Source organism: Citrus sinensis, chromosome 5 (assembly GCF_022201045.2).
Source record: "Citrus sinensis cultivar Valencia sweet orange chromosome 5, DVS_A1.0, whole genome shotgun sequence".
Classification (NCBI taxonomy): Eukaryota; Viridiplantae; Streptophyta; class Magnoliopsida; order Sapindales; family Rutaceae; genus Citrus; species Citrus sinensis.
The window spans coordinates 26,159,779-26,183,100 of NC_068560.1; the positions used below are offsets into that span (position 1 = coordinate 26,159,779).

General features: G+C 40.1%; 4 protein-coding genes and 1 pseudogene across 6 annotated transcripts; 4 read left to right on the forward strand and 1 right to left on the reverse strand.

Moving 5' to 3' along the window:
* Positions 1 to 512: 512 nt before the first annotated feature.
* On the forward strand, positions 513 to 2,994 carry LOC102628504 (GDSL esterase/lipase At1g54790). 2 transcript variants are annotated; one of them, XM_052441480.1, is made up of 5 exons: positions 513 to 762; positions 1,577 to 1,777; positions 1,899 to 2,065; positions 2,164 to 2,434; positions 2,550 to 2,994. In XM_052441480.1, exons 1-5 carry the CDS (start codon positions 528 to 530, stop codon positions 2,816 to 2,818), a joined length of 1,143 nt encoding a protein of 380 aa, XP_052297440.1. In that variant the 5' UTR covers positions 513 to 527; the 3' UTR covers positions 2,819 to 2,994. The 2 variants fall into 2 exon arrangements, with proteins under 2 accessions (XP_052297440.1, XP_006471885.2); XM_006471822.4 differs by lacking the exon at positions 513 to 762 and adding an exon at positions 1,014 to 1,407.
* A 3,719-nt stretch (positions 2,995 to 6,713) lies between these two features.
* On the reverse strand, positions 6,714 to 8,518 carry LOC102628983 (UPF0603 protein At1g54780, chloroplastic). The gene is made up of 3 exons (XM_006471824.4): positions 7,946 to 8,518; positions 7,637 to 7,829; positions 6,714 to 7,133 (listed from the first exon to the last, which is right to left on the reverse strand). The coding sequence occupies exons 1-3, from the start codon at positions 8,402 to 8,404 to the stop codon at positions 6,886 to 6,888; spliced, it is 900 nt and encodes a 299-aa protein (XP_006471887.2). The 5' UTR covers positions 8,405 to 8,518; the 3' UTR covers positions 6,714 to 6,885.
* A 610-nt stretch (positions 8,519 to 9,128) lies between these two features.
* On the forward strand, positions 9,129 to 12,194 carry LOC102627917 (uncharacterized). 2 transcript variants are annotated; one of them, XR_003064695.2, is made up of 8 exons: positions 9,129 to 9,557; positions 9,757 to 9,836; positions 10,061 to 10,121; positions 10,400 to 10,457; positions 10,612 to 10,669; positions 11,036 to 11,108; positions 11,206 to 11,549; positions 11,800 to 12,194. XR_003064695.2 is itself a non-coding variant. In XM_006471821.4 (8 exons), exons 1-7 carry the CDS (start codon positions 9,228 to 9,230, stop codon positions 11,520 to 11,522), a joined length of 753 nt encoding a protein of 250 aa, XP_006471884.2. In that variant the 5' UTR covers positions 9,135 to 9,227; the 3' UTR covers positions 11,523 to 11,549; positions 11,800 to 12,194. The 2 variants fall into 2 exon arrangements, 1 of the variants encoding a protein (XP_006471884.2); XM_006471821.4 differs by having other exon boundaries at positions 9,135 to 9,557; positions 11,430 to 11,549.
* A 660-nt stretch (positions 12,195 to 12,854) lies between these two features.
* LOC102627628 (sodium/hydrogen exchanger 1-like) lies at positions 12,855 to 16,167 on the forward strand (annotated as a pseudogene).
* On the forward strand, positions 15,918 to 19,573 carry LOC127902463 (uncharacterized). The gene is made up of 3 exons (XM_052441479.1): positions 15,918 to 16,055; positions 16,141 to 18,354; positions 18,442 to 19,573. The coding sequence occupies exons 2-3, from the start codon at positions 17,508 to 17,510 to the stop codon at positions 19,557 to 19,559; spliced, it is 1,965 nt and encodes a 654-aa protein (XP_052297439.1). The 5' UTR covers positions 15,918 to 16,055; positions 16,141 to 17,507; the 3' UTR covers positions 19,560 to 19,573.
* Positions 19,574 to 23,322: the final 3,749 nt, after the last annotated feature.

A 23,322-nucleotide genomic window follows, 5' to 3' on the forward strand; every position in this document is an offset into this window, starting at 1 on the left:
TTAATTTATCTGCTTCCCTTTGCTTATATTTTTTTTTTTAACAAATAATTTCTTTATTAGCATTCATTTCTGCATTGAAAAAAAATGAGTAGTAAATACCAATCCTTCTGTCCTATCCTTTTGTGTACACACAAGAAAACTGAAAATATTGGAGTGCACAGCTGGTTAAAAAGGACCCATGCATGCCTTCCATTAAAGGGAAATTCAACTCTTTTGCTTACAAAACGCTCTGTTTCAATTGATACAGTTAAGTTTTAACAGTCCTTATTTAACAATATAAATGTATTTACATGGACTTTCTAAAGGATACAATTCCTTTATCATAGCAATTTTGTCCTTTGATTGACAAAGCGTTGCTTCTGGCTCTCATGTGACTAATAGTCTTTCTACAAGTTAAAGCAAGACAAAACTTGCTTATAAAACCCACCAAACTTTTGCTTACCATTGCATGTTTTTAAAACCCCTTTTGGGAATTTGGTGGGTAACACATAGCAATCAAGATAAAGCTACTACCACTTCTAGCCAAAATGACTACCAAGATCTTGATTGTCCAAATTCTCACATTATGTTCGATCATTTTACCTAAGGCAAATTCAGTTGTCTTCAAATATCCTGCTGTTTTCAACTTTGGTGATTCAAATTCAGACACTGGTGAACTCGCTGCTGGCCTTGGCTTCACCCTGGACCCCGTTTATGGACGAACTCACTTCAAGGCTTCATCTGGAAGATTTTGTGACGGCCGCCTTATTGTAGACTTTCTCAGTAAGTTTAACAATATTTAGCAACTATATTAAAATGCTATAGTAAAATGTTTCCAGTCTAATGTGTCGGGTATCAAAATTTAACATAAGGGTAACAAAGATTCCATTTAGAAATCCGAGATTTGAAGACGACATTACCATGGGGTTGTACCACGTATTTATTTAATGGGCTTTAGGCTCAACAGTCAACAGTTATGTGCAAAAAGATAATGATATAATATATCTTATTATCTTGGTCATTGAACCAAAAAGATAACTTGCTTTTGTCTTTTTATTTTGGGTTTCTGTGATTTGAAGCAAGCTTTAACAGCACACATCCACCAAACGTCTTTCAATCACACAGCCTACATATTATTTATAGATAGTAACTAACAAACTGCAAGCGAAAGCTACAAGCCCTCTTGTTCTTCAATGGCTGCCAAGATTTTCATTCTGCAAATCTTCACCTTGATCTCCTTGTTGTTGCCTGTTACTTATTCTATTGAATTCAAATTTCCTGCTATTTTCAACTTTGGCGATTCAAATTCTGACACTGGTAATCTTATTGCTGCTGGGATTGAAAGCCTTGATCCACCTAACGGACAAACTTACTTCCAGAAACCATCTGGAAGATACAGTGATGGCCGCCTGGTTATTGATTTTCTCAGTAAATACCCCATCTGAATTTACTGATAACTTATGCTTACAACTTCTGTTTTCTACAGTTTCTTCCCCTGTTTTTCTCTGTTTCCCCGTTTCCTCTGTTTTTAAGAAGAAAGTTCGCTGGCTTTTCTTGATCATCTTGTGTAACCCTTTTCATCTTTGTGGTGTTGCAGTGGATGCTATGAAGCTGCCATTTCTGAATGCCTATCTTGATTCAATAGGCATGCCAAGTTTCCAGAAAGGGTGCAATTTTGCAGCCGCGGGATCTACTATACACCAAGCGACTCCAACATCTGTCTGTCCCTTTTCATTTGACATTCAAGTCAATCAGTTCCTTCATTTCAAAGCTCGGGTTGTTGATTTACTAGCAAAAGGTGAACTCATGATCAGATAATATTTTTAAATGTATAATTTTAAGAAGCCCTCATTGGCATTATTGAATTACTTGGATTAAGAAACTTTTGATAGAAACCAGTTTCGGCAACATAATTGCAGGTAAACGTCTTGACAAATACATTCCAGCAGTAGATTATTTTTCCAAGGGGCTGTACACGTTCGATATAGGCCAGAATGATCTTGCTGGTGCATTTTATTCCAAAACAATAGATCAAGTACTTGCTTCAATTCCCAAAATTTTGGAAGAATTCGAGACGGGATTAAGGGTCAGATTATGTGAAACTTGATTAGTATTTCATTCTCAAATAATGAGTTAGCTTGTGGCTAAATTCTCACTCTTTGCTTGTTACAATGGAATCTCCAGAGACTATACGACGAAGGGGCTAGGAACTTTTGGATTCACAACACAGGTCCCCTTGGATGCTTAGCTCAGAATGTTGCCAAATTTGGAACTGAGCCATCTATGCTTGATGAGCTAGGTTGCGTCAGCGGGCACAACCAAGCTGCTAAACTTTTCAATCTGCAGCTTCATGCGCTCTGTAAGAAACTGCAAGGAGATTATACAGATTCAAACATCACATATGTCGATATATACACTATAAAGTACAGCCTTATTGCAAATTATTCCCGATATGGTTAGTATCTTTAGTACTATTGATGACCATAATTCTCATTTTTCATTCATTTACGCTCACCGATGATTAGAAATTCTGAATCCTATTTATTTTGCCTCTCGTTTTCTTTCTGCAGGTTTTGACCAGCCTATAATGGCTTGCTGTGGGGTTGGAGGTGCACCGTTGAACTATAACAGTGGCATTTCATGCGGTCAGACGAAAGTTATAAACGGGACCTCAGTCACAGCCAAAGCCTGCAGTGACAGCAGTGAGTATGTGAATTGGGATGGAATACATTATACAGAAGCAGCAAATCAGTATGTTTCAACACAGATTCTCACCGGAAAATATTCCGATCCTCCTTTTGCTGACAAAATGCCTTTCCTTCTTGATCTTAAGTTCTGATGACACTGTGGACTTCAAGCAACGCCTTGGCAGCCATTGGTCAATATCAAGTACTAACAAGTAATGTCCTTTGTGACTAGAATTCAGTAACCTAAGGTTGCATTCATCATTTATTTGCTGTGTTGACCTGGAAGAAAATTGAAAAGCCTCTTTAATGCAAGTGTTATATTTATTGATTTGACAACTCTTAACTCAAGAGAAGTTGAGAAATTATTTTTATTTTTATTTTTTGGTTAGGAAGCACAATGTTGAATAATTAGCATCAAATGTTCACTATCCGGTGCCTTTACGGCAAAGGATAGACTTAGATTCGCTTAGACTAATTCATTTTCTAATCCACATAAATGCAACCTAAAACTCATAAATCACGGTCTTGAAATTGCTAACTAACTGAATGAACATAAAAGCAATAGATTACCAAATTTCCACTCTTTTTCTATATGGACTATGCCAAATTAAGTAATTTTTTCTCCTAAATTGAGCACTTAGTGGTAATAGATTTTCGGTAAGCAAACCTCATGGTAAGAATGCATAAGAGTAGGAAATATGAATCCTTCTACAAGTTAACTAACAGCTTGAGAAAAGAGTACTCATGCATTGTCATCCATTAAAGGGAAACTCAACACATGTTCAGTAGCACATAAAGAATGGAAAAGTAATTGAATAAAGAATTATTAATGAAATAAAATAATAATTGAATAAATAAAAGTGGTGGAGCAGGCTCCAACTTTTTCCCTTACCTTTTTTTCTTTGTCTGAGTTTTTTATTTAAATATGCTTCATTTGTTCTTAAATATCAAATTTATACCTTATTACATACATATCTCTCGCAAAGGTGAAAAAAGTCAAAAATACCCTTAAAATAATAATGAATCTATACCATATTCTTCCTCTCATGGTTTCTTTCTCTCACCATTCTTTTCTCATGGTTTTCTCTTCTCACTATTTTTTCTTTCTTAAAGGTTGCATTCTCTCTCACCAATTCATTTCTTACCTCCAATCCAAGGTTTTTGATAATAAAAAAAACCATAAAAAAGGTGCATTGTTAAGTGGTGGATAAGTTATGTTTGAAATGCAACCTTTTTGTATGCTTAGGGTTTGATTTGATTTCATTATAAGTATAATTGCTAATAATTTATGAGTTTTAATAATACATTATTCATTTCTGTGCTCACACACACACATTATTGCATAAAATGTAAGGATTTAACACTCAATTTAAGTTATGAGTGATTGAAAAATCAGTCCAAGAAGAAGTCGAGTACAAAGTTAGGTAAGTCGAGAATTTAGTCAAGTAAGAAGTGAAGGAGATGAGTACGTCGAGAATCTGGTCGAGTAGGAAGTCAAGTAAGTATATTAAATGAGTCGAGTATTAAGTGAATTAATTTTTAAAATAAATTGAGTAAAAGTCAAGTAAAGTTTTTGAACAAATCGAGTAAGAGTTATGTAATTTTTAAAGAGATCAAGTACGAAATCAGGTAAGTCTAATATTTAGTCGAGTAAGAAGTGAAAGATATGAAGAAGTTGAGTAAGTCGAGAACTAGTACTTTTGAAGATAAATTGAGTCAAGTATTAATAATTTTTAAAATAAATTGAGTAAAAGTCGGGTAATTATTTTGAGCAAGTCAAGTAACAATTATATTATTTTTTAAAGAAATCGAGTTTGAAGTTGGGTAAGTCGAGCAGTTAGTTGAGTAAGAAGTGAAATAAGTGAGTTGAGTAAGTCAAGTATCTACTCAAGTAGGAAGTCGAGTAAATAAATTGAATGAGTTGAGTAGTAAGTCGAGAAAAAACCGAGTAATAGTTTAAACAAGTCGAGTAAACGTCAAGTAAGTTTTTGAACATGTTGAATAAGAGTCGAGTAATAATGTTGAGTAAGAAGTTATTTGATTAAGTCCAGTAAGTATATTAAATGAGTCAAGTATTAAGTCGAGTAATATTTAAAACAAATCAAGTAAAAGTCGAGTAAATTTTTTTGATTAAGTCGAGTAACAGTTATGTTATTTTTTAAAGAAGTTGAGTACGAAGTTGGGTAAATCGAGCATTCAGCCGAGTAAGAAGTAAAGTAATAGAGTTGAGTAAGTCGAGTAAGTTTTTAAACAAATCGAGTAAACGCCAAATCTTTTTACTTTTTTTACTTTGTGATTTAAGGAATCAGTTTAGTTTTGTTATGATTTTATTGAGGTTATTTTTATACTTTCCCTGATTTTTTTAAATATATATATATATATAGAATGAAAGATTTTAATGATTTAAGGTATATTTTAGATATTTTAGGAAAAATAGGGTATATCCCACGCAATTCCCTCTTGTTTTCTAGTGTTCTCGACTTTTGTTCACAAAAATGTTTTGTTCCATAAATTTTTTTAGTAACTGTTAGAAAATGGCCTTAGCAAACATGTTTTTGTGTTTTTCATTTTTTAGAAACAAAAAACACCCAACAAAACGTACCAAACGCACCCCTCTTCTGCGTGCCTATCTGGATTCAGTAGGCATACCAGGCTTCCAAGAAAGGTGTAATGATGCGGCTGCTGGATCAATTATACTTCCAGAGTTCCAGTTGCTCTAGGATCTTTTTGTCCATTTCCATTTTCATCAGTTCATTCACTTCCAAGCTAAGGTTCCCGACTTGCTAGCTAAAGGTGAAGACATGATCATAAAAGAATTTTAAGCTGTGATTTAAGAAGCCCTCCTTGGCAATTTATGAATTACTTGTTAAACAAAGTTTCATAGAATTATTTTGCGAAAGGGCTGTACATAATTGACATAGGCAAGAATGATCTTGATTTTGCACTTTCTAAGTTCTAACCACATTAAACATTGGATCAAGTACTTGACTCAATTCCAAAAGTTTTGGCAGCATTGAAGTAAGGGCTTAAAGGTCAGATTAAGTGACAAATGTTTAGTTTTCACTTTCAAGTAATTTCTATTTCATTGCTTTTCTTCACTTAAAATTGGGAAATACATGCAAATAAGTAATCAGTTTCCCTGTAGCTAAAATCTCACTCTTTTCTTAGTACATTGCCATTTCCAGACTGCTCGACCAAGGGGGCGGAAATTTTTGGATTCACAACACAGGTCCTCTTGGATGCTTCGCTCATAATGTTGCCGAGTTTGGAACTGATCCGTCAAAGCTTGATGAACGAGGATGTGTAAGGGGACACTACAAGCTGCAAAAGCTTTCAATCAGCAGCTTCATGATCTCTGTAAAAAAACTGAAGGGCGATTTTGAAGATTTAATTATCTCATATGTTGATTTATACACCATAAAATACATCCTAACTGCAAATTATTCCCAATATGGTTAGTATATCTTGGGAAATTGAATATACATTTTTCATTCATGTACTTTCACTGATGATCACAACTCTATCCTACTTATCTTACGGTCTTACCTAGCATTTTCCTTTCGCAGTTGAGCAACCTATCATGACCTGCTGTGTGGTTGTAGGTGCGCCATTGAACCATAACAGCAGGATTTCATGTGGTTAAACAAAAGATATACATGGAACATCAAGCATAGCCGAACCATGCAATGACACCAGTAAATATGTGAATTGGGATGGAATACCTTAGACAGAAGCTGCAAATAAGTATGTTTCAACACAGATACTCACCAGACAATATTCTGATGCTCCTTTTGCTGACAAAATGTCTTCTAGTTCCTAAGTTCTGAAGACACCATGCACGGCCATTAATAAATATTAAGTACTAACATGTAATGTCCTTTGCGACTGGAAGTGAGTAATTTTGATTGTATTAAGCATTATATGCGATGTTAACCAGAAAGCCTAATGAAAGGCCTCCTTACAGAAATTGTTGTTAATCATTACTGACTTTTCATAAGGTCTTATAATTGCTCTGATACAATGGCAACATGTACTCAAACTCAGAAATTAAGAAATTATCACAAATTTTATACATACAAAGCAAAAATCTATCACAACCCTCTGATTTCATGTTCTTCATCAATTAATTACAACAGTCATTTGTACAACAATGCATTACACAAGTTTCTTTTTTTTCCTCTAGCAAGTAGCTGGAAATATCTAAAATCAGAAATTTTAGTCACTTCCTGGAGACATACGCATAGTATTGTGCCATTGGAACAACAAAAGCAATCACCAAAAGACCTCCAACAACAAGACTGAATTGTCCTCTTTTCTCTTCTGTCTCTTCCTTGGTTTTGAAGTTCGATTCTCGCTTATTTTCATTAAATTTTGGACCACCTGTATCAGGAAGTCCATCGATTGCAGCTACTAGCCGTTTAGCAGTGCTGTAAACAGCTTCATTGTACTTTTCATCCGTGGCCAAAACTGTGAATATAAACCAATTGATCTGATTATAAAAAGTGCATCCAACACTTCTAGAGAGTTCAATAACATGATAGATGGAAGGAAGCATGCGCATTGTGCAAGGAATTTCTAGACAGTTAATATTTGAAAAGCACCAAGGATTTTAATTCAGCACACAGGAATGAAGTCTATCTATTTGATTACATAAAACCAATGAAAGACTGTATAACAATGTTCTGAGAAATCTCTTGAAAATGTAACAATGTTCTAGGAAATCTCAGCAACCTTTTTGAACAGCTCATTAAAATCTCTTGGCTGAAGGCTAATTTAATACCGATGACATTTGGTTCTAGTGCTAGCAATTCTATCAATTTCACTATCCTACCATCATATTTAAGGTTCAACGCAACTAAACTAATATCATCTACTTTGTTTGAATTACTTCAAATTCTCGACCAAGCATTGTGATGAAATCAATAATAAAACTCGGAACATCAAGCATGAAAAATAAAATGGATAGTTACCAGGAAGGTTCTCAGCTACGGTAGCATCAAGAACTTCTTCACCAACAGCTTTGACGAATGCAGGACCACCTGTGACTGCCCCCTCCTTTTGACTAGTAACTAGCACAACAATGCCCTTGTTATTGCCCTCTTCAACACTAGGATACCACTTCTCTAATACTTGGTCAGCATACTCAAAAGCATCAGCTTTGATCTACAGCCAATTGCATCATCATCAATATTCAATATCCAAAATCACAAGTACTTTGATCAACATCAAAACTCAAAACACACAAAAGAGCATCAAAAAGAGAAAGCCAAAATTCTCACAGTGAGCTTCCTAACAGTGATGAAGTTAATGTGGAAGTTCTTCCTCGACTCCAAATCTGACAAAAGCTGCTTCAAATCAGATTTTGTAACTTTACTAATCACACCTGCATCATCAACTAAATAGGAATCTTTTGGTGGGCCCTCATTGAGCACATCAAACTCAGAAGCAAGTGCATTGCCATTAGTGTACAGTAATGGGCTAAAACTGAGTGCCAAAGAGAGAGCCAGAGCTGCCAGCCCTTGCTGTGCATGAGCAAACCAGCTTCTGGGTACCTGTAAAGATGGATTTAGTAACTGAGGGTTGTGTTTTTTGAGGCTGCAAGTGATGTTTTTGGTGCAAAAAAGAGAACTTTGTCTTTGCTGCTGTGCATGTAGAGAAGGTGAGAAAAGGGTCTTCGAAGAAGAAGGTTTTGGGTTGAGAAATGGAGAGATTGAAGGAGAAGAGAGAATGGTTTCCATGGTTGAATTGAAGAGATTGAAAATGGAGGGGGAATTCAAGAAAAAAAGAAGAAAGACTTGGATTAGTCTTTGTTTTTCACTCTCTCTTTTGAGTGTTTGTTTACGTGGGTGGCTTGTATTTTCTTGCTTTTTTGATTGGTTGTCCGAGTTTTGAAAGTAGATAATAAACGTCTGTCAGCCATGGAAACAAACAAGGGCATTTGGGGCAATACGGGAATACAAAATCCTTCGAAGCCCGAAGGAACTGCAACTACTCGTGACGAGAAATCTTTTATGGCTTTATGTATTGGGATCCCCTATCTTACATACACGTAAGATATATGTCTCTCAAATAAATAGTGTGTGGATTTCATATATATATTATTTATGTGAGAGACATGTATCTTACGTGCATGTAAGATAGAGTTTGCCTTATGTATTTATTTTTAAGAAAAGATAAAATCATTTTTTGATTTAAATAGTCATTTCGTTTTTCGAATCGAGTTTTTAATTTGTGTATTATAAAAATTAAATTTCTTAAGCTTTTTCATTTCTTTTGATTTAAGCTTTACCATTGTATTATTGCATATCAATTTAAAAGTAAAAATTAATAATCTAGTAAGACTATTGGTGTGGTGGATATCATTTTTCTTATAATTTTCTTAACTTATTTTTGAATTCTTTCATTAAAAAAACAAAAACAAAACAAAAGCTAATATTTCCTTAAAATCTGAAACCACCCTTCATACTAAATTATATAAAAACCAGAACCCTGCCCCACGTTATCTCCTCCATTTTTCACCAGCTATGGATAACAGTATAACACCATCTTCTCCGCTCTCTCATGGACATTCTTCTTTCTTTCTCCCTCTTTCCCCTTCACCCACCAAACCCCAAACCCCAAAACCCCAATCCCATCTCCCTTACCACTAACATTCAAACTTCCACATTTACTAAGAGACAATTCATTCTCAAAACAACCTCACTCTCTCTCATTTCTATAGCCTTATTACAACACCCATTTGCACAATCTTTGGCTTTAGCTGAAGCTTCTCCCTCACCACCTTCAAAAGCTCTTACTGGCATTGCAAACACAAAGTCTTGGTTCCAGTTCTATGGTGATGGCTTTTCCATTCGCGTTCCTCCTCAGTTTGAGGACATCTCTGAGCCTGAAGTACATTTTCTTTTAATCAATCTTTTCTAGTTATTTTTGTAGCATATTAATCAATCTAGGGGCTTAATAAATACTTAATAGCTCTTGTGGTTAAGGAAGCTGATAGGTGTTTCAGAAAACACTGTATACACTGTTGCTGATATTTCTCAAATTTTTGAAAGTTGGTTGATTGTGTATGTAAATTGCTTGATGTTGTTAGGACTACAATGCTGGGTTGTCTCTTTATGGGGATAAGGCGAAGCCTAAGACCTTTGCTGCACGATTCGCGACTCCTGATGGGTATAAGTTCCCTCCCCTTGTTTTTTAATCTATTTTATTAAAACTCTCGGTGAACAAGATCTGCAAAATTCCTTTTTATACAAGGAATACATCATATATTCGTATCTGCAAAATCAGGGGGCTGTTTTCTGACATTAACTGGACATGAAATGTAATCATATTGAGTTTCTCCAGAAAATTCTAGCATTACCCATTTTGTGTTTGACTCTCAATGGTTGATGCAGATCTGAAGTTTTAAGTGTTGTCATTCGCCCATCCAATCAACTCAAGATTACCTTCTTGGAGGTCTGTAAATGATAGTTGCAGAAATTTTCTTTTATCTTATTATGTAAATTTGATAGTGAAGTTAGAGTAGCTTCAATAGAGCATGAGATAATATGAATTGTTGAATTATTAAATTGAGAGTGTAATTAGTCATATTAAGGATAAACTTGTATTATGGATCGGTCATAGGTGGCATCCCATTCTATTCATTGAACTATCTTTATGCTTTTTATTACCACATTTTATCTTCCTTTAAGAATTCTTCAATGAATTTATATACTGTTCTCTAACTCAAACAGGCCCAAGATATTACTGATTTTGGTACCTTGAAGGATGCAGCAAAAATCTTTGTTCCAGGTGCACTATGATGCAAACTTTCTTATTACTTCTGTAACTCTTTCTTTTTGCTGGTGTAGATGTGAAAACAAATGGCCTTAAGTGCTTTTTTTTTAATGACTTGTTTTCTTTAGTCAAATCCAATACCTGTGTTAATATAAATCTGTAATAGCAGGTGGTGCAACTTTATACTCTGCTCGAACAATAAAGATAAAGGAAGAGGAAGGCTTCAAGTAAGTTTATCTTTAAGCTGCTGCACTGGTTGTTGTATAATCTTAGTAATCAATGGTGCAGAAGTATATATTTGCCTCAAGTGAAAAATGAAAAGAGGCTGCAAGGAATTCAATTCAACCATGGATATAATGACCTTCTTTCCCACCCTACAGGCCACACCTATAAATAAAATTTGGATGCTTTGGATTTTAACTACCTTTCCAAATGCTTTTCTGTTGGTTCACAACCTAGATGATTGAAAGTTTAATATCTGTGAATTTTGGAGTACATGGTGTATGCTTTTGACAGAAAATCAAATTGAAGCATTTTTTACCATTATTTACAAATATCTAAAGTATTCTATTCTTTTGTTTGATCGATTTCAGGAGTTATTACTTCTATGAATTTGGTAGGGATGAGCAGCACATAGCACTAGTAGCTGCTATTAACAGTGGCAAGGTTAGTTAAATGGACCACTTGTGAAAATTGTAAGATTATTGTATTGCCATGTTGGAAATGTAAAATACTTGTTTTTGTGTTGAAAAATTTCCATCAGCGGCATTTAGATGCACCCATGTGCCCAAGCTTGAATCGTAGATTACTGAGTGGTTGGTTGATCCATTCAGTTGTTGGCATATCCCTTATTAATGTGTCTGAGCTGTATCTGGCAACTGAACTTTCCCAGATAAAAATTATGAAAGTCATGTTTCATTCTTGTTTAAACTTGATGAATTATTATTCCATCAGCTACATCATGCCCTTCTTTCTTTCTTATTGCAGGCATATATCGCTGGAGCAACTGCTCCAGAGTCCAAGTGGGATGATGATGGTGTGAAGCTACGTTCTGCTGCTATATCACTTTCGCTTTTGTAGTAATATTATCAAGAAGTTGTTTATCAGGTTTGTTGAAACAAGTTGACTAAGGGAAACTATTTGCGAGATCTATTTCCGTTTTAACATCATTGTGAGTCAATATGTTAAATGAAACTTCAAGTCGAAGACATTGGGGATCAATTCAGCTAAAGCTTTGAGAAGTTATCTATATTTGGCCAAACAATTTCCTAAATTGTTTAGAAAATAACCCAAAGATGAATTCCCTGAATCATCATGTACTTGATTTTTATTTTTATCTTTTTTTCTGTTGCTCCAGGTCGTGTTTGTTTTTGTTCTTCAGCATGCAACTCAGACGTGCTTTTTGTAACGCGGTGCAACTTGTATATTGGATGATGAGGCATCACTCAGACTAACCAGATCCACGAAGATGCAAGGATTGGAAAATTCCCCAATCATTCAGCTTTGCTAATGGTTCAGAGATTGCAACTACCTCCTAGTACAAGCTTTACCTAGCTTAGAGCTCATAGAGTCATAAAAAAAAAGAAAAAAAATCTTGAGGCTAGTTTTATGTGAGCATTTCTACTCCAAATGATTGTGGAGACAATTCTTTCAATTTTTCATACAATTCATCCATTTGTAAGCATGCTGTGATTTGTAACCTTTTATTTGCTTTCATACAAATCAATTAATGAAGTTGCGAAGTATAAATCACTAAGTTAGTCAGTTTTCTTCCTCCTATAGTCCTAGTAGGGACTGATTATACTATCAAAACCAAGCAGCCGGATTAGAGAGGAAATTCCATTATCATGAGCAAAAACTACAAGCTAAAACAAGCTGACTTCCAAGCAGATTGATTCAAGTTAATTGTATATTAATTTCATTGACCATTCATATAAAGAGCGATAAAAACAAAAGATAAAAATACTTTTAAATATTTAACTTTTTTGTAACAATAATAAAAAAAAGAAAGAAATTCTTACAACACCTTAATTTTTTGAAATTATCATTTCACATTTAAGGCATTTGACCCTACAATAATTAGGACTTATAAGACTTTTCCCATAGAATATTGATCTAATCCAAAATTTTATTAAAGTTCGGGTAAATTATTACACCATAATTTTTCCGAATTTTAATAAAGTCTTGGATTCTAATTTGATAATTTCTATTCTCATATAAACCCCTTCAAATAATTATTTAGGTGATATACCGTAATTAAATACACATTAAACATTTTCCAACTGCACTCCGGTTGTGCCATCTGGCAGGGTGCTCCAAGTTAGCAATGCTCTCGTTGCATAGAATCATTCGTACATCAGCATTCAACTACCAGTCTTCCCTCCACCGAGCCTTAAACTGAAAAAACAAATAGCTAAAGCTCAGAAACTAGTGATTGCTATTACCCCATCTCAGTTTCCAAATCTTAATTGCCTTATTTCATTGAACAAACTGACCCCACATTGTGAATGCCAAATTCAGCTTTACATTTTCGACATAACTTATGGCTCCCCATGAAACTCTACAGCAACTTTCAGCCCTGAAAGTGTCAGCATCATTTCTCAATTCTAGTACCATTATTGCCTTAAGTGTGTTCTTCACTCTCCTCTGTGCCTGCATCATCATTGGCCACCTTATTGAAGAAAGCCGGTGGGCTAACGAGTCGATCCGAGCCCTTCTTTTGGTTTGTCAACTTGAGTTTTCTTGATTGGTTTTGTTCAAAAATATGATGTTTTGGTCAAGTTTTTGATGCTTGATGTTGAAAATTACAGGGTTTGTGTGCTGGAGGGGTTGTGTTGCTGGCTAGTAAAGACCGTAGTTCGCACTTGTTGGTGTTCAATGAGGACTTGTTCTTCCTTTACTTGCTTCCTCCTATAATTTTCAATGCTGGGTATGATGAATAAAATTGGACAAAATTAAATTTCTACACTTCTAATGATCAATGAAACAGTAAAGTTCTTGTCTTACAAGTGAATTTTTGAGTGGTAATTAATAAACATTATTATGGGGCTTTGATATTTTTGATATGAAGTTCCTTGGGAATTTTCACCACATATATTAATTTGTTTGATGAAGATACTTATTGGTTGTTGTATCTAACATTCAAGATTTGATTGATCAGATTCCAGGTCAAGAAGAAGCAATTTTTCAAGAATTTTACTACTATGTTGTTGTTTGGAATATGGCACAGTTATTTCATTCTGCCTCATTTCAGTAGGTAACATCAAGAGTTTCTCATGAACATCCTCTAATGCAAATCATACATTGCTGATCTGTAAATTGATGAATAACTTTTCTAATAACCACATACTTTCTTCACTAAAAACTTTTCAGGTGCCTTTTTGATATTTAAGAAAATGGGCATGACAAGCTTACGCATTCAAGATTTCCTCGGTGACTATATCTAGTGTACGATTATTCATATTATACACGAGTTAGAATTCACTCGTGTGTACTGATTGCATTTTTTGCTTATATGTGCAGCTATTGGTGCCATATTATCAGCAACTGATTCAGTCTGTACATTACAGGTGCATTCAATAGTTCTGTGATCATATTTAGTAGTTGATGTTTGCCACTGACGATTGATCTTTTATCTTGCTGAAGGTTCTCAGTCAAGATGAAACGCCGTTCCTTTATAGCATTGTATTTGTGGAAGGAGTGGTGAATGATGCAACCTCTATTGTGCTTTTCAATGCAATACAATCATTCGACTTCAACAACATTGATGGCACAGTTGCCTTAAATTTGTTGGGCACCTTTCTTTATCTCTACTTCACCAGCACTGCCCTCGGTATAGTTGTAAGTCACTATGATTCCGTTGTTCTTCAGTTATTAAAATTACATTGAAACACATAGATTATAAGAGCAATTTTAACACATGCCAATTAATGAAGTTTGTGCCTAACTCCGTAGCTGCTAGCCAAGTTAGCTATATCTTGCCTTTTGTCCTGTTAGTTTGATAAACGGAAGTCTTCTGATGATTCAATTTTCTAATTCTTCATATCACAATGTTTCAGCTGGGGCTCTTAAGTGCTTATATCATAAAAGCACTTTATTTTGGAAGGTAGATAATCTGCTGCAATTGAGTAAGGGAGGTTTTTTTTTTTTTTTTTTTTTTTTTGTCGCTGATGAATCTAATAATATGACCATATTTTGCAGAAATGGAAGATTAAAACTTACATGCATACATTTAGGTCTATATATCCTTACATCATTGTTCATGGATCAGCAGGCATTCTACGGACCGTGAAGTAGCACCCATGATGCTTATGGCTTATTTGTCGTGCATATTAGCTGAGGTACGGCCTTGACTACTGATTCTTGGTATATTTTCATCATTTCTTCAATGACCTCACCATTGAATTGATAATCAATCAGTCTCATCTAAACTTTTCATATTATACAAATATAGCAAGCTTAGGGATTGTTGAGACTAGATAACTATTTTTCGAGTGAAAGAGGAGCATTGTGCCTGAATTAATTTATTTTTAAGACTAACTTCATTTCTTTTCTTTTTTTCTTTTTCATGCAGCTCTTAAATCTCAGTGGTATTTTGACAATTTTCTTTTGTGGCATAATCATGTCTCACTATACATGGCACAATGTCACTGAAAGTTCACGGATAACAACCAAGTGAGATCACGTCCTTTCAGCTTCGCTATCTCTCTCTCTTTTTTTCTCCTTAAAATTTCCACACATTCCTCAACTTTAAATGGATTAGAAACTGAATGTAACATAATCTTTCTTTGATATCTATAGCCATTTAATTACTTTTCTCAAGCATTGTTTACTGTTTTCTGTTAGTTTCTTTGCCTATGGTTCTTAAGTTCTAGCAGATATGAGAGATCGTTTAGGTTTTTTTATAACTAAGCTAGACTTGTGGAAATGTACATGTAGGACTAATGATGAGCATGGGTGGTGAGCAAAAGTTTAAATCCTCATAACGGCTGATGATTTCAGGCATGCATTTGCAACAATTTCATTCATTGCGGAAACTTTTATATTCTTATATGTTTTCATGGATGCCTTGGATATTGACAAATGGAAAGCCAGCAATGCAAGGTAATTTATATCTTCTATTGGGCTCTTAAGAGTTTATACTTCGCTGCAAGCAAGTAAACTACTCCAGAATGATGTTGCACTATCTCGATGCCATAATAGCCAACTGGAACTGAAGTGTGAAGTAACGGAAACAATTTAACTGCTGCCATAGCTTTTGCTCCATGATCAGCGAACTAGATGAAAGAATATGGCTCCTGCTGTTCTAACTTGCTTCGTATTCTTGATTCAGTACAGGAACATTTTTGCTGTTAGTTCAACTATGTTTTCATTAGTATTGATTGGAAGGGCGACATTTGTTTTCCCCCGGCAAATTTAACCAACTGTATTACAAAAGGAGGGAGTGCGAAAATTGAATTTCGGCAACAGGTACAAGTAGCAAGCAATCAAACACTTAGTTATTCTCATTTGGTTTTATTCCATACTTCTGCTAACTCTTTAAAATTCCAGTTAATAATGTGGTGAGCAGGCCTCGTGAGAGGTGCAGTTACCATTGCTTTGTCTTATAACCAGGTTTCTTCTGATATTCTTTGACAGTTCTTTAATATCATGCGGATGCCTGAATCTTGAATTGATGTCACCTGATACATTATTGCAGTTTTCGATCTCTGAGGATACATCATGACAAGATTCAGCAGTAATGATCACATGTGTTGATGCGAGATTCCGGTTCTCCTCGTTCTACGACCAGGATCCTTGCTCGATCAACTTTACCACGACCAGGAGGTCTCCTAGTAATGCTTCTTCTCCAGATGTCCCTGCACACACAGACAAGTCAGAGTACGCCGGTTGTTCTCCCGGCGCAAACCCTCCGACGCTCAAGTCAGATATGAAGGTTCGGGGAACGTTTGCCACAGGTCTTATGGCTTTTTTGTGGTTTCCTCTTTTATCTTGAAAATGCTAACCCTTTTACCTTCGTAGGCTACCTTTTTATAGGCTCCCTCTGAATCCCAGTTTTCCGCTTTTTTCGAGACGGTCTGGGGCTCTGACTGCTGCGGTATGGGCAAACGGGGGATCTTGCGTGTTACGCCACGGTTCAGGGGAAAGCGTGGCTGTCGTGGTTCTGTGAGATCTTGCGTGTTACGCCACGGTTCAGGGGAAAGCGTGGCTGTCGTGGTTCTGTGAGATCTTGCGTGTTACGCCACGGCTCAGGAGAAAGCGTGGATGTCGTGGTTCTGTGAGATCTTGCGTGTTACGCCACGGCTCAGGAGAAAGCGTGGATGTCGTGCCTAGATTCTCGGGCTGGAGAGCATGTCTTGCCAACTGCCGTCGACCGGGTCTCCTCGCCCATCGACCTCTAGCCGGAATGGCCGTCTACCTTTTATAGGGAATTGGCCTCGCGGATGACAACATCGTGGACGAGCAGGATATTTCTGCTCCTGTTCCTCCGCGTGCCAGGCTTTTATGGAACACACCGGTTCGCAGAGCTCTGCCATCAGATATCTGCTCGTCATTCCTGGTCTCGTCGACATATTTATCCCAAACAGTATCTCTCCCAAACACCGGTCCCCCAGTTTCTGGTGTTGGGTAATGTAGTGGACCAGCAGTGGAAACTCGACAGCACTCGCTCGCGTGGGATTGGAAAAGGCTGCCAAGAGTCATGTCGCATTTAATTGCGAACGAGGTGACGTGGCAGAAATCGCCCCCTCCATTTGAATTTCAAACCGACGGTTATGAGGCCCTCGGGATTCGGCGCAGTTATATGCTGGCAACCCAAGGGTCCGTCCTCATTTGGAAAGCCAAATCCTCTCGAACGGCATATTCACCATTCACTCTGTCTCCGTCTACGTCTCTGTTTCTCCGGCAAAGAAGTTCCGGCACGAAGCCCCCCCTCCTTGCCTTTCTCCGATTGAAGCGGTACTTCAGGTATTACTTCTCTCTCCTCGGTCTCGAATAGTTTGTAGATAACTTCTTTTTTCTTTCGTTTGGGCAGTAGTTGGTGGTGTTGTGGTTAGAGTTTAGGGAATGTCGAAAGGCAAAGAGAAGGTCATTGAGGTTGATGACGACGAGTTGGACTTCCTGCCTAGTCTGCTCACCGATCCCGCCTTTGACCCCGAGGTCCCCTTAGAACCTGTTAGGTCTAGTGTCAGGACTAGTGCTAGGAGCATGTCTCCCCAAACGACCTCTACAAGCGGGAGTAATGGTGAGGATGGATCTTCTGACTCCGAGGATACTTTGAGTGAGGGTCGAGGAGATGATTCTGGTGAGGCGTCCCCATCGGGAGCGCCGCGACCAGAGGGGAGGAGTACAATAGGAGGTAGAGCCCTATCGCGGGATTATGCTATTGATTACATGACGTGCACGACCACGTTTAATGAGCTCGAGGACCTCCGGCTGAGGTATAGCATTCCTGGCGAGATACCTCTCAAGGTCCCGGGAAAGAATGATGCTCCCAGCCGGCCTTCTAGGGGATATGTTACCCTGTATCTGGACAGCTTTAAGTACGGGCTGAGGTGTCCCTTGCAACCTTACTTTGCCCGGATACTTAACGGGCTAAATCTAGCTCCTGGTCAGCTGAATCCCAACGGGTGGAGAGTGCTCTCTGGTCTGTTCATATTGTGGGACAGATGTTGCCAAAGCGAGCCCACGGTTGATGAGGTGAAGCACCTGTACCAGCTAAAGAGCAGCCCCAAAGATGCCGGCCGGTACTACTTCCAATCTAGCACCAAGAGCAGGAAACCTATAACCGACCTCCCTACTGGTGGTGGTGGGAATTGGAAGAGAAAGTTCTTTTTTGCTGGGGGTCCTTGGGGTCAGGTCGCACAAATGGACGGGAAGGATTATCGGGTCCCACCCCGTTTCACGGTCCCAGGTTGCCTGCTCGCTCCAGATGCCTTGTATCCATAATTGTTCTTGTTTCATTGGCTTGCTTCTAACCAAGTGTCTGTTTCTGTTGTAGTTTCTTGGGGCGTTCATTTCCCACTCCGGCCCGGCCAGCTCAAACGGGTTGAAGCTGTGCTAGTCAATTCCTGCTCGAGCCGGGAACTGATATCCACATACAACTTGCTCGAGTCTCGCTTGATACTTCCTGGCCATAGGATGGAGGACGCTGTGATTGGGGCTCTGACCCGAAAACGTTCTCGACCTCCAACCACGAAGAGGGACGAGAGTAAGGATGCCCCTACCGCAAAGCGGGCCAACATCGTGCAGCAGGCCCCACCCTTGAAGATTTTACCTCCGGATCCTGTAAAAGTCGGGGAAGCTAGTGGAGTAGCCACAGATCCTGCTACCTCTTCTCCTCGTGTTGGGCCTCGATCTCGCTTACCTGACAGTCGAGCAGAACATCTGGTCCCTTACCTCAATGAGTTAACTAAATCCGTGAGCAAGAGGGACCTGGAGGCCTTTGACGGCCGCACCTTGGGTGAGCTGGTGGGGGCCATGCAGCATAGCGCTTTCCACCTCAGCTGCATGACCACCTATTACAAGGCTAAGGTTGGCCGCTACGACCGGAAGATGAAGGAGGATATCCAATCGGCGACGAACAGAGCTGACGTTGCCGAGAAGAAAGCAGGGGAGCTGAATCTCGAGAATCTGAGGCTGATAGAGCAAGAATCACTTGCTCAAGCAAAAGCCATTACCCTCGAGGAGGAGTTTACCAAGGTCAAGGAGGATCTGCAAAGGCAGAAGGCTATGTATGAGGCTCAGCTCGAGTCTCTCCGTGACTCCCACCGAGCTCGGGTCGAGAACTTGGAGAGGGAGGCCGACAACCAGTACGACCAGGGACTTCGGCATTCCTATCGTTGCATCATGGCCGTCCTCGGGAAGCAACACCCTGACCTGAAGATGGATGACCTTGCAGCTGGCGTTGCTCGGCATATGGATGAGGAGGCGGCCAAGGAAGATGCCGAGGGGGTGGAGCCGATCGTGATTGAGGAGGAAAACTCTCCTCCTCGTGCAGTCCCTGCTGAAGTTGGCGAGGCGAGCACCCCCCCGGACGCAACTGGCGATACCCCCCCCGCACCTGAGGAGGTCCAGCCAACCGATGCTGCTCGGCTCACTGATCCGCCGTCTTTTTGATATATTTCTTTTGTTGTAATGGACAATGTTCATGAAGATTATCCCCTCTGTTAATCATTAACCAATTAATAAAGATATATATTTTTTTTTATTACTTTCTTGTGTTGTAATTATGAGTTAATTTTCGTTTGAGAATCTGCTTGTCTTTGTTTAGACGAGCAGGTTCCGGCCTGGCTCATGGTTTTGCCGCATGCCTTTTAAGATCTTTCAATGCTTGGTGTTCGGTTTGCCTTTGTGCGGTTCGAGCAGATCCTGGCATGCTTGGCTTTGGTCTCGCCATAAGACAGGCTTTGAGACTTGGCGAGCCTTTGCATGCCTTGGATAATCTCTTCAAACGTTTTGGAGTCTGCTCGCCTTCTCGTGGTCGAGCAGGTCCTGGCATGCTTGGCTTCTGTCTCGCCATAAGACAGGCTTTGAGACTTGACGAGCCTTTGCATGCCTTGGATAATTTCTTCAAACGTTTTGGAGTCTGCTCGCCTTCTCGTGGTCGAGCAGATCCTGGCATGCTTGGCTTCTGTCTCGCCATAAGACAGGCTTTGAGACTTGGCGAGCCTTTGCATGCCTTGGATTCTTCAAAGGTTGGGATTCTGCTGCCTTCTCGTGGCCGAGCAGATCCTGGCATGCTTGGCTTCTGTCTCGCCATAAGACAGGCTTTGAGACTTGGCGAGCCTTTGCATGCCTTGGATTCTTCAAAGGTTGGGATTCTGCTGCCTTCTCGTGGCCGAGCAGATCCTGGCATGCTTGGCTTCTGTCTCGCCATAAGACAGGCTTTGAGACTTGGCGAGCCTTCGCATGCCTTGGATTCTTCAAAGGTTGGGATTCTGCTGCCTTCTCGTGGCCGAGCAGATCCTGGCATGCTTGGCTTCTGTCTCGCCATAAGACAGGCTTTGAGACTTGGCGAGCCTTTGCATGCCTTGGATAATTTCTTGGTTTCAAGCGTAAAATTGCTTCATTAATGGCAGGATTCGACTTACATAAAATTGTTTGGGACATAAAGCGTAAAAGATAAGCGATAATGAGCCTGAGCAGAAATAGCTCTCAAATGTGAGCAAATCTTACTGGAAGTATTTTCGGAGGTGTGCTGCGTTCCATGGGCGTTTCACCTCGTGGCCGTCCGCGCGAACCAGCCTGTAAACTCCGGGTCCCGCTATCTGCTTGACTCTATATGGCCCTTCCCAATTCGGTCCCAGCACTCCTTGAGTGGAATCTTTGGTGCTCTGATTCACTCTTCTCAGTACCCAGTCTCCGACCCTAAATTGCCGTATGTTCACCTTCTGGTTATAGTACCGAGCAACCCTCTGTTGGTAAGTGACTGATCGCTCGGCTGCTTGCTCCCTCTTTTCCGTCAGCAGATCAAGATTCAAACATATCTGCTCGTCGTTCTCCTGCTCATTGAAATGATCTGTCCGGTGTGTGGTCGTTCCTATCTCGGCCGGCACGACCGCTTCGTGTCCGAAAGCCAAAGCGAACGGTGTCTCCCCCGTTGCGGTTTTGTGGGTTGTTCTGTATGCCCATAGCACACCTGACAGCTCGTCAACCCACGCACCCTTTTTTGCACCAAGCCTGGTTTTCAGAAGCCTCTTGATCGTCTTGTTGGCGGCTTCTACTTGTCCATTCGATTGAGGGTGAGTAGGCGAGCAATACTTCAGCTCTATCCCGAGGTTCTGGCAGAAATCCCTGAAGCTGTGATTATCGAACTGCCTGCCATTATCCGTTACCAAGGCATAAGGGATCCCGTATCGACAGACCAGGTTTCTCCACACGAAGTCTGTTGTTTTCTTCTCCGTGATCCTGCTAAAGGCTTCCACCTCTATCCACTTCGTGAAGTAATCTATAGCAACTATCGCATGTGTTGCTGCTCCTCGTCCTTTTGGCAATGGGCCGATCAGATCAATTCCCCATTGAGCAAATGGCCAAGGGGAGGCCATAGAGGTGAGCTTCTCTGGTGGTTGGTTGGAGAAACTTGCAAAACTCTGGCAGCTTGCACAACCCCTGGTTTTCTTTTGCGCATCCTGGTGCATTGTCGGCCAGAAATATCCCTGCCTTAGGACCTTGTGGGCCAGGGACCTCCCGCCAGAATGATTTCCACAAATTCCTTCATGTACTTCTCTCAGCACGTAATCCGCGTCGTCGTCATCCAAACACCGAAGGAACGGTAACGTGTATCCTCGCCGATACAGTACCCCATCGATCATCGTGTATCTCGAGGCCTGAGCTCTAATCTTCCGAGCTCGCAGCTTATGTGGTGGTAATACCCCGTCTCTAAGGTATGAAACTATCGGGTCCCTCCACGAGCATTTTTGTTCTATCCGCAACACCCCCAAATTCTGCTCGATGCTTGGGGTGGACTTCATTTCTAGAGGGACCGACTTTGGCATTTTTGGGTCGGCTACTGCTGCCATCCTAGCCAAAATGTCTGCTCGACTATTCTGCTCCCTGGGGATTTGTACCACCTCCACTGCTTCGAACTTCCCCATCATCTGCCTGACTATCTTCAGGTACTGTTCCATCTTCTCCTCTCTTGGTTGGAATCTTTCACTGACATGATTCGCAACCAGCTGGGAATCAGTTCTGATCTTAACTCTGTCTGCTTTCACGGCCCTAGCCAATTCCAGGCCTGCTATCAAGGCTTCGTACTTTGCCTGGTTATTTGTGGCTGCAAATTCCAACTTTACAGCATAAGAGATCTCCTCTCCCTCTGGGCCTTCCAGGACGATCCCTGCTCCTGAACCCCGCTCCCCTGATGACCCATCTACAGACATCTGCCATACTTGAGTTTCGTCATTGCCTATAACTGCATCTTGTTGACCTAAGCATGTTTCGGGCTCTGTGAATTCAGCTACGAAATCGGCCATTGCCTGGGCCTTTATCGCTGCGCGGGGTTTATAGTCTATGTCGAACTCGCTCAGCTCCACAGCCCACTTGACGAGTCGACCAGAGGCATCTGGCTTGTGCAGAGTTTGACGCAATGGCTGGTTTGTTATTACCGAGACCGGGAATGCTTGGAAATATGGCCTCAACTTCCGAGCAGCAACCACAAGGGCAAGTGCCCATTTCTCCAACGGTGGGTATCTGGTCTCCGCGTCGAGCAGGGCCTTGCTGGTGTAGTATATCGGATACTGAACTCCTTCTTCCTCTCTCACCAGAACAGAACTGGCGGCCCGATCCGATACCGCCAAATACAGATACAACTTGTTGATGCGAGATTCCGGTTCTCCTCGTTCTACGACCAGGATCCTTGCTCGATCAACTTTACCACGACCAGGAGGTCTCCTAGTAATGCTTCTTCTCCAGATGTCCCTGCACACACAGACAAGTCAGAGTACGCCGGTTGTTCTCCCGGCGCAAACCCTCCGACGCTCAAGTAAGATATGAAGGTTCGGGGAACGTATGCCACAGGTCTTATGGCTTTTTTGTGGTTTCCTCTTTTATCTTGAAAATGCTCACCCTTTTACCTTCGTTGGCTACCTTTTTATAGGCTCCCTCTGAATCCCAGTTTTCCGCCTTTTTCGAGGCGGTCTGGGGCTCTGACTGCTGCGGTATGGGCAAACGGGGGATCTTGCGTGTTACGCCACGGTTCAGGGGAAAGCGTGGCTGTCGTGGTTCTGTGAGATCTTGCGTGTTACGCCACGATTCAGGGGAAAGCGTGGCTGTCGTGGTTCTGTGAGATCTTGCGTGTTACGCCACGGCTCAGGAGAAAGCGTGGATGTCGTGGTTCTGTGAGATCTTGCGTGTTACGCCACGGCTCAGGAGAAAGCGTGGA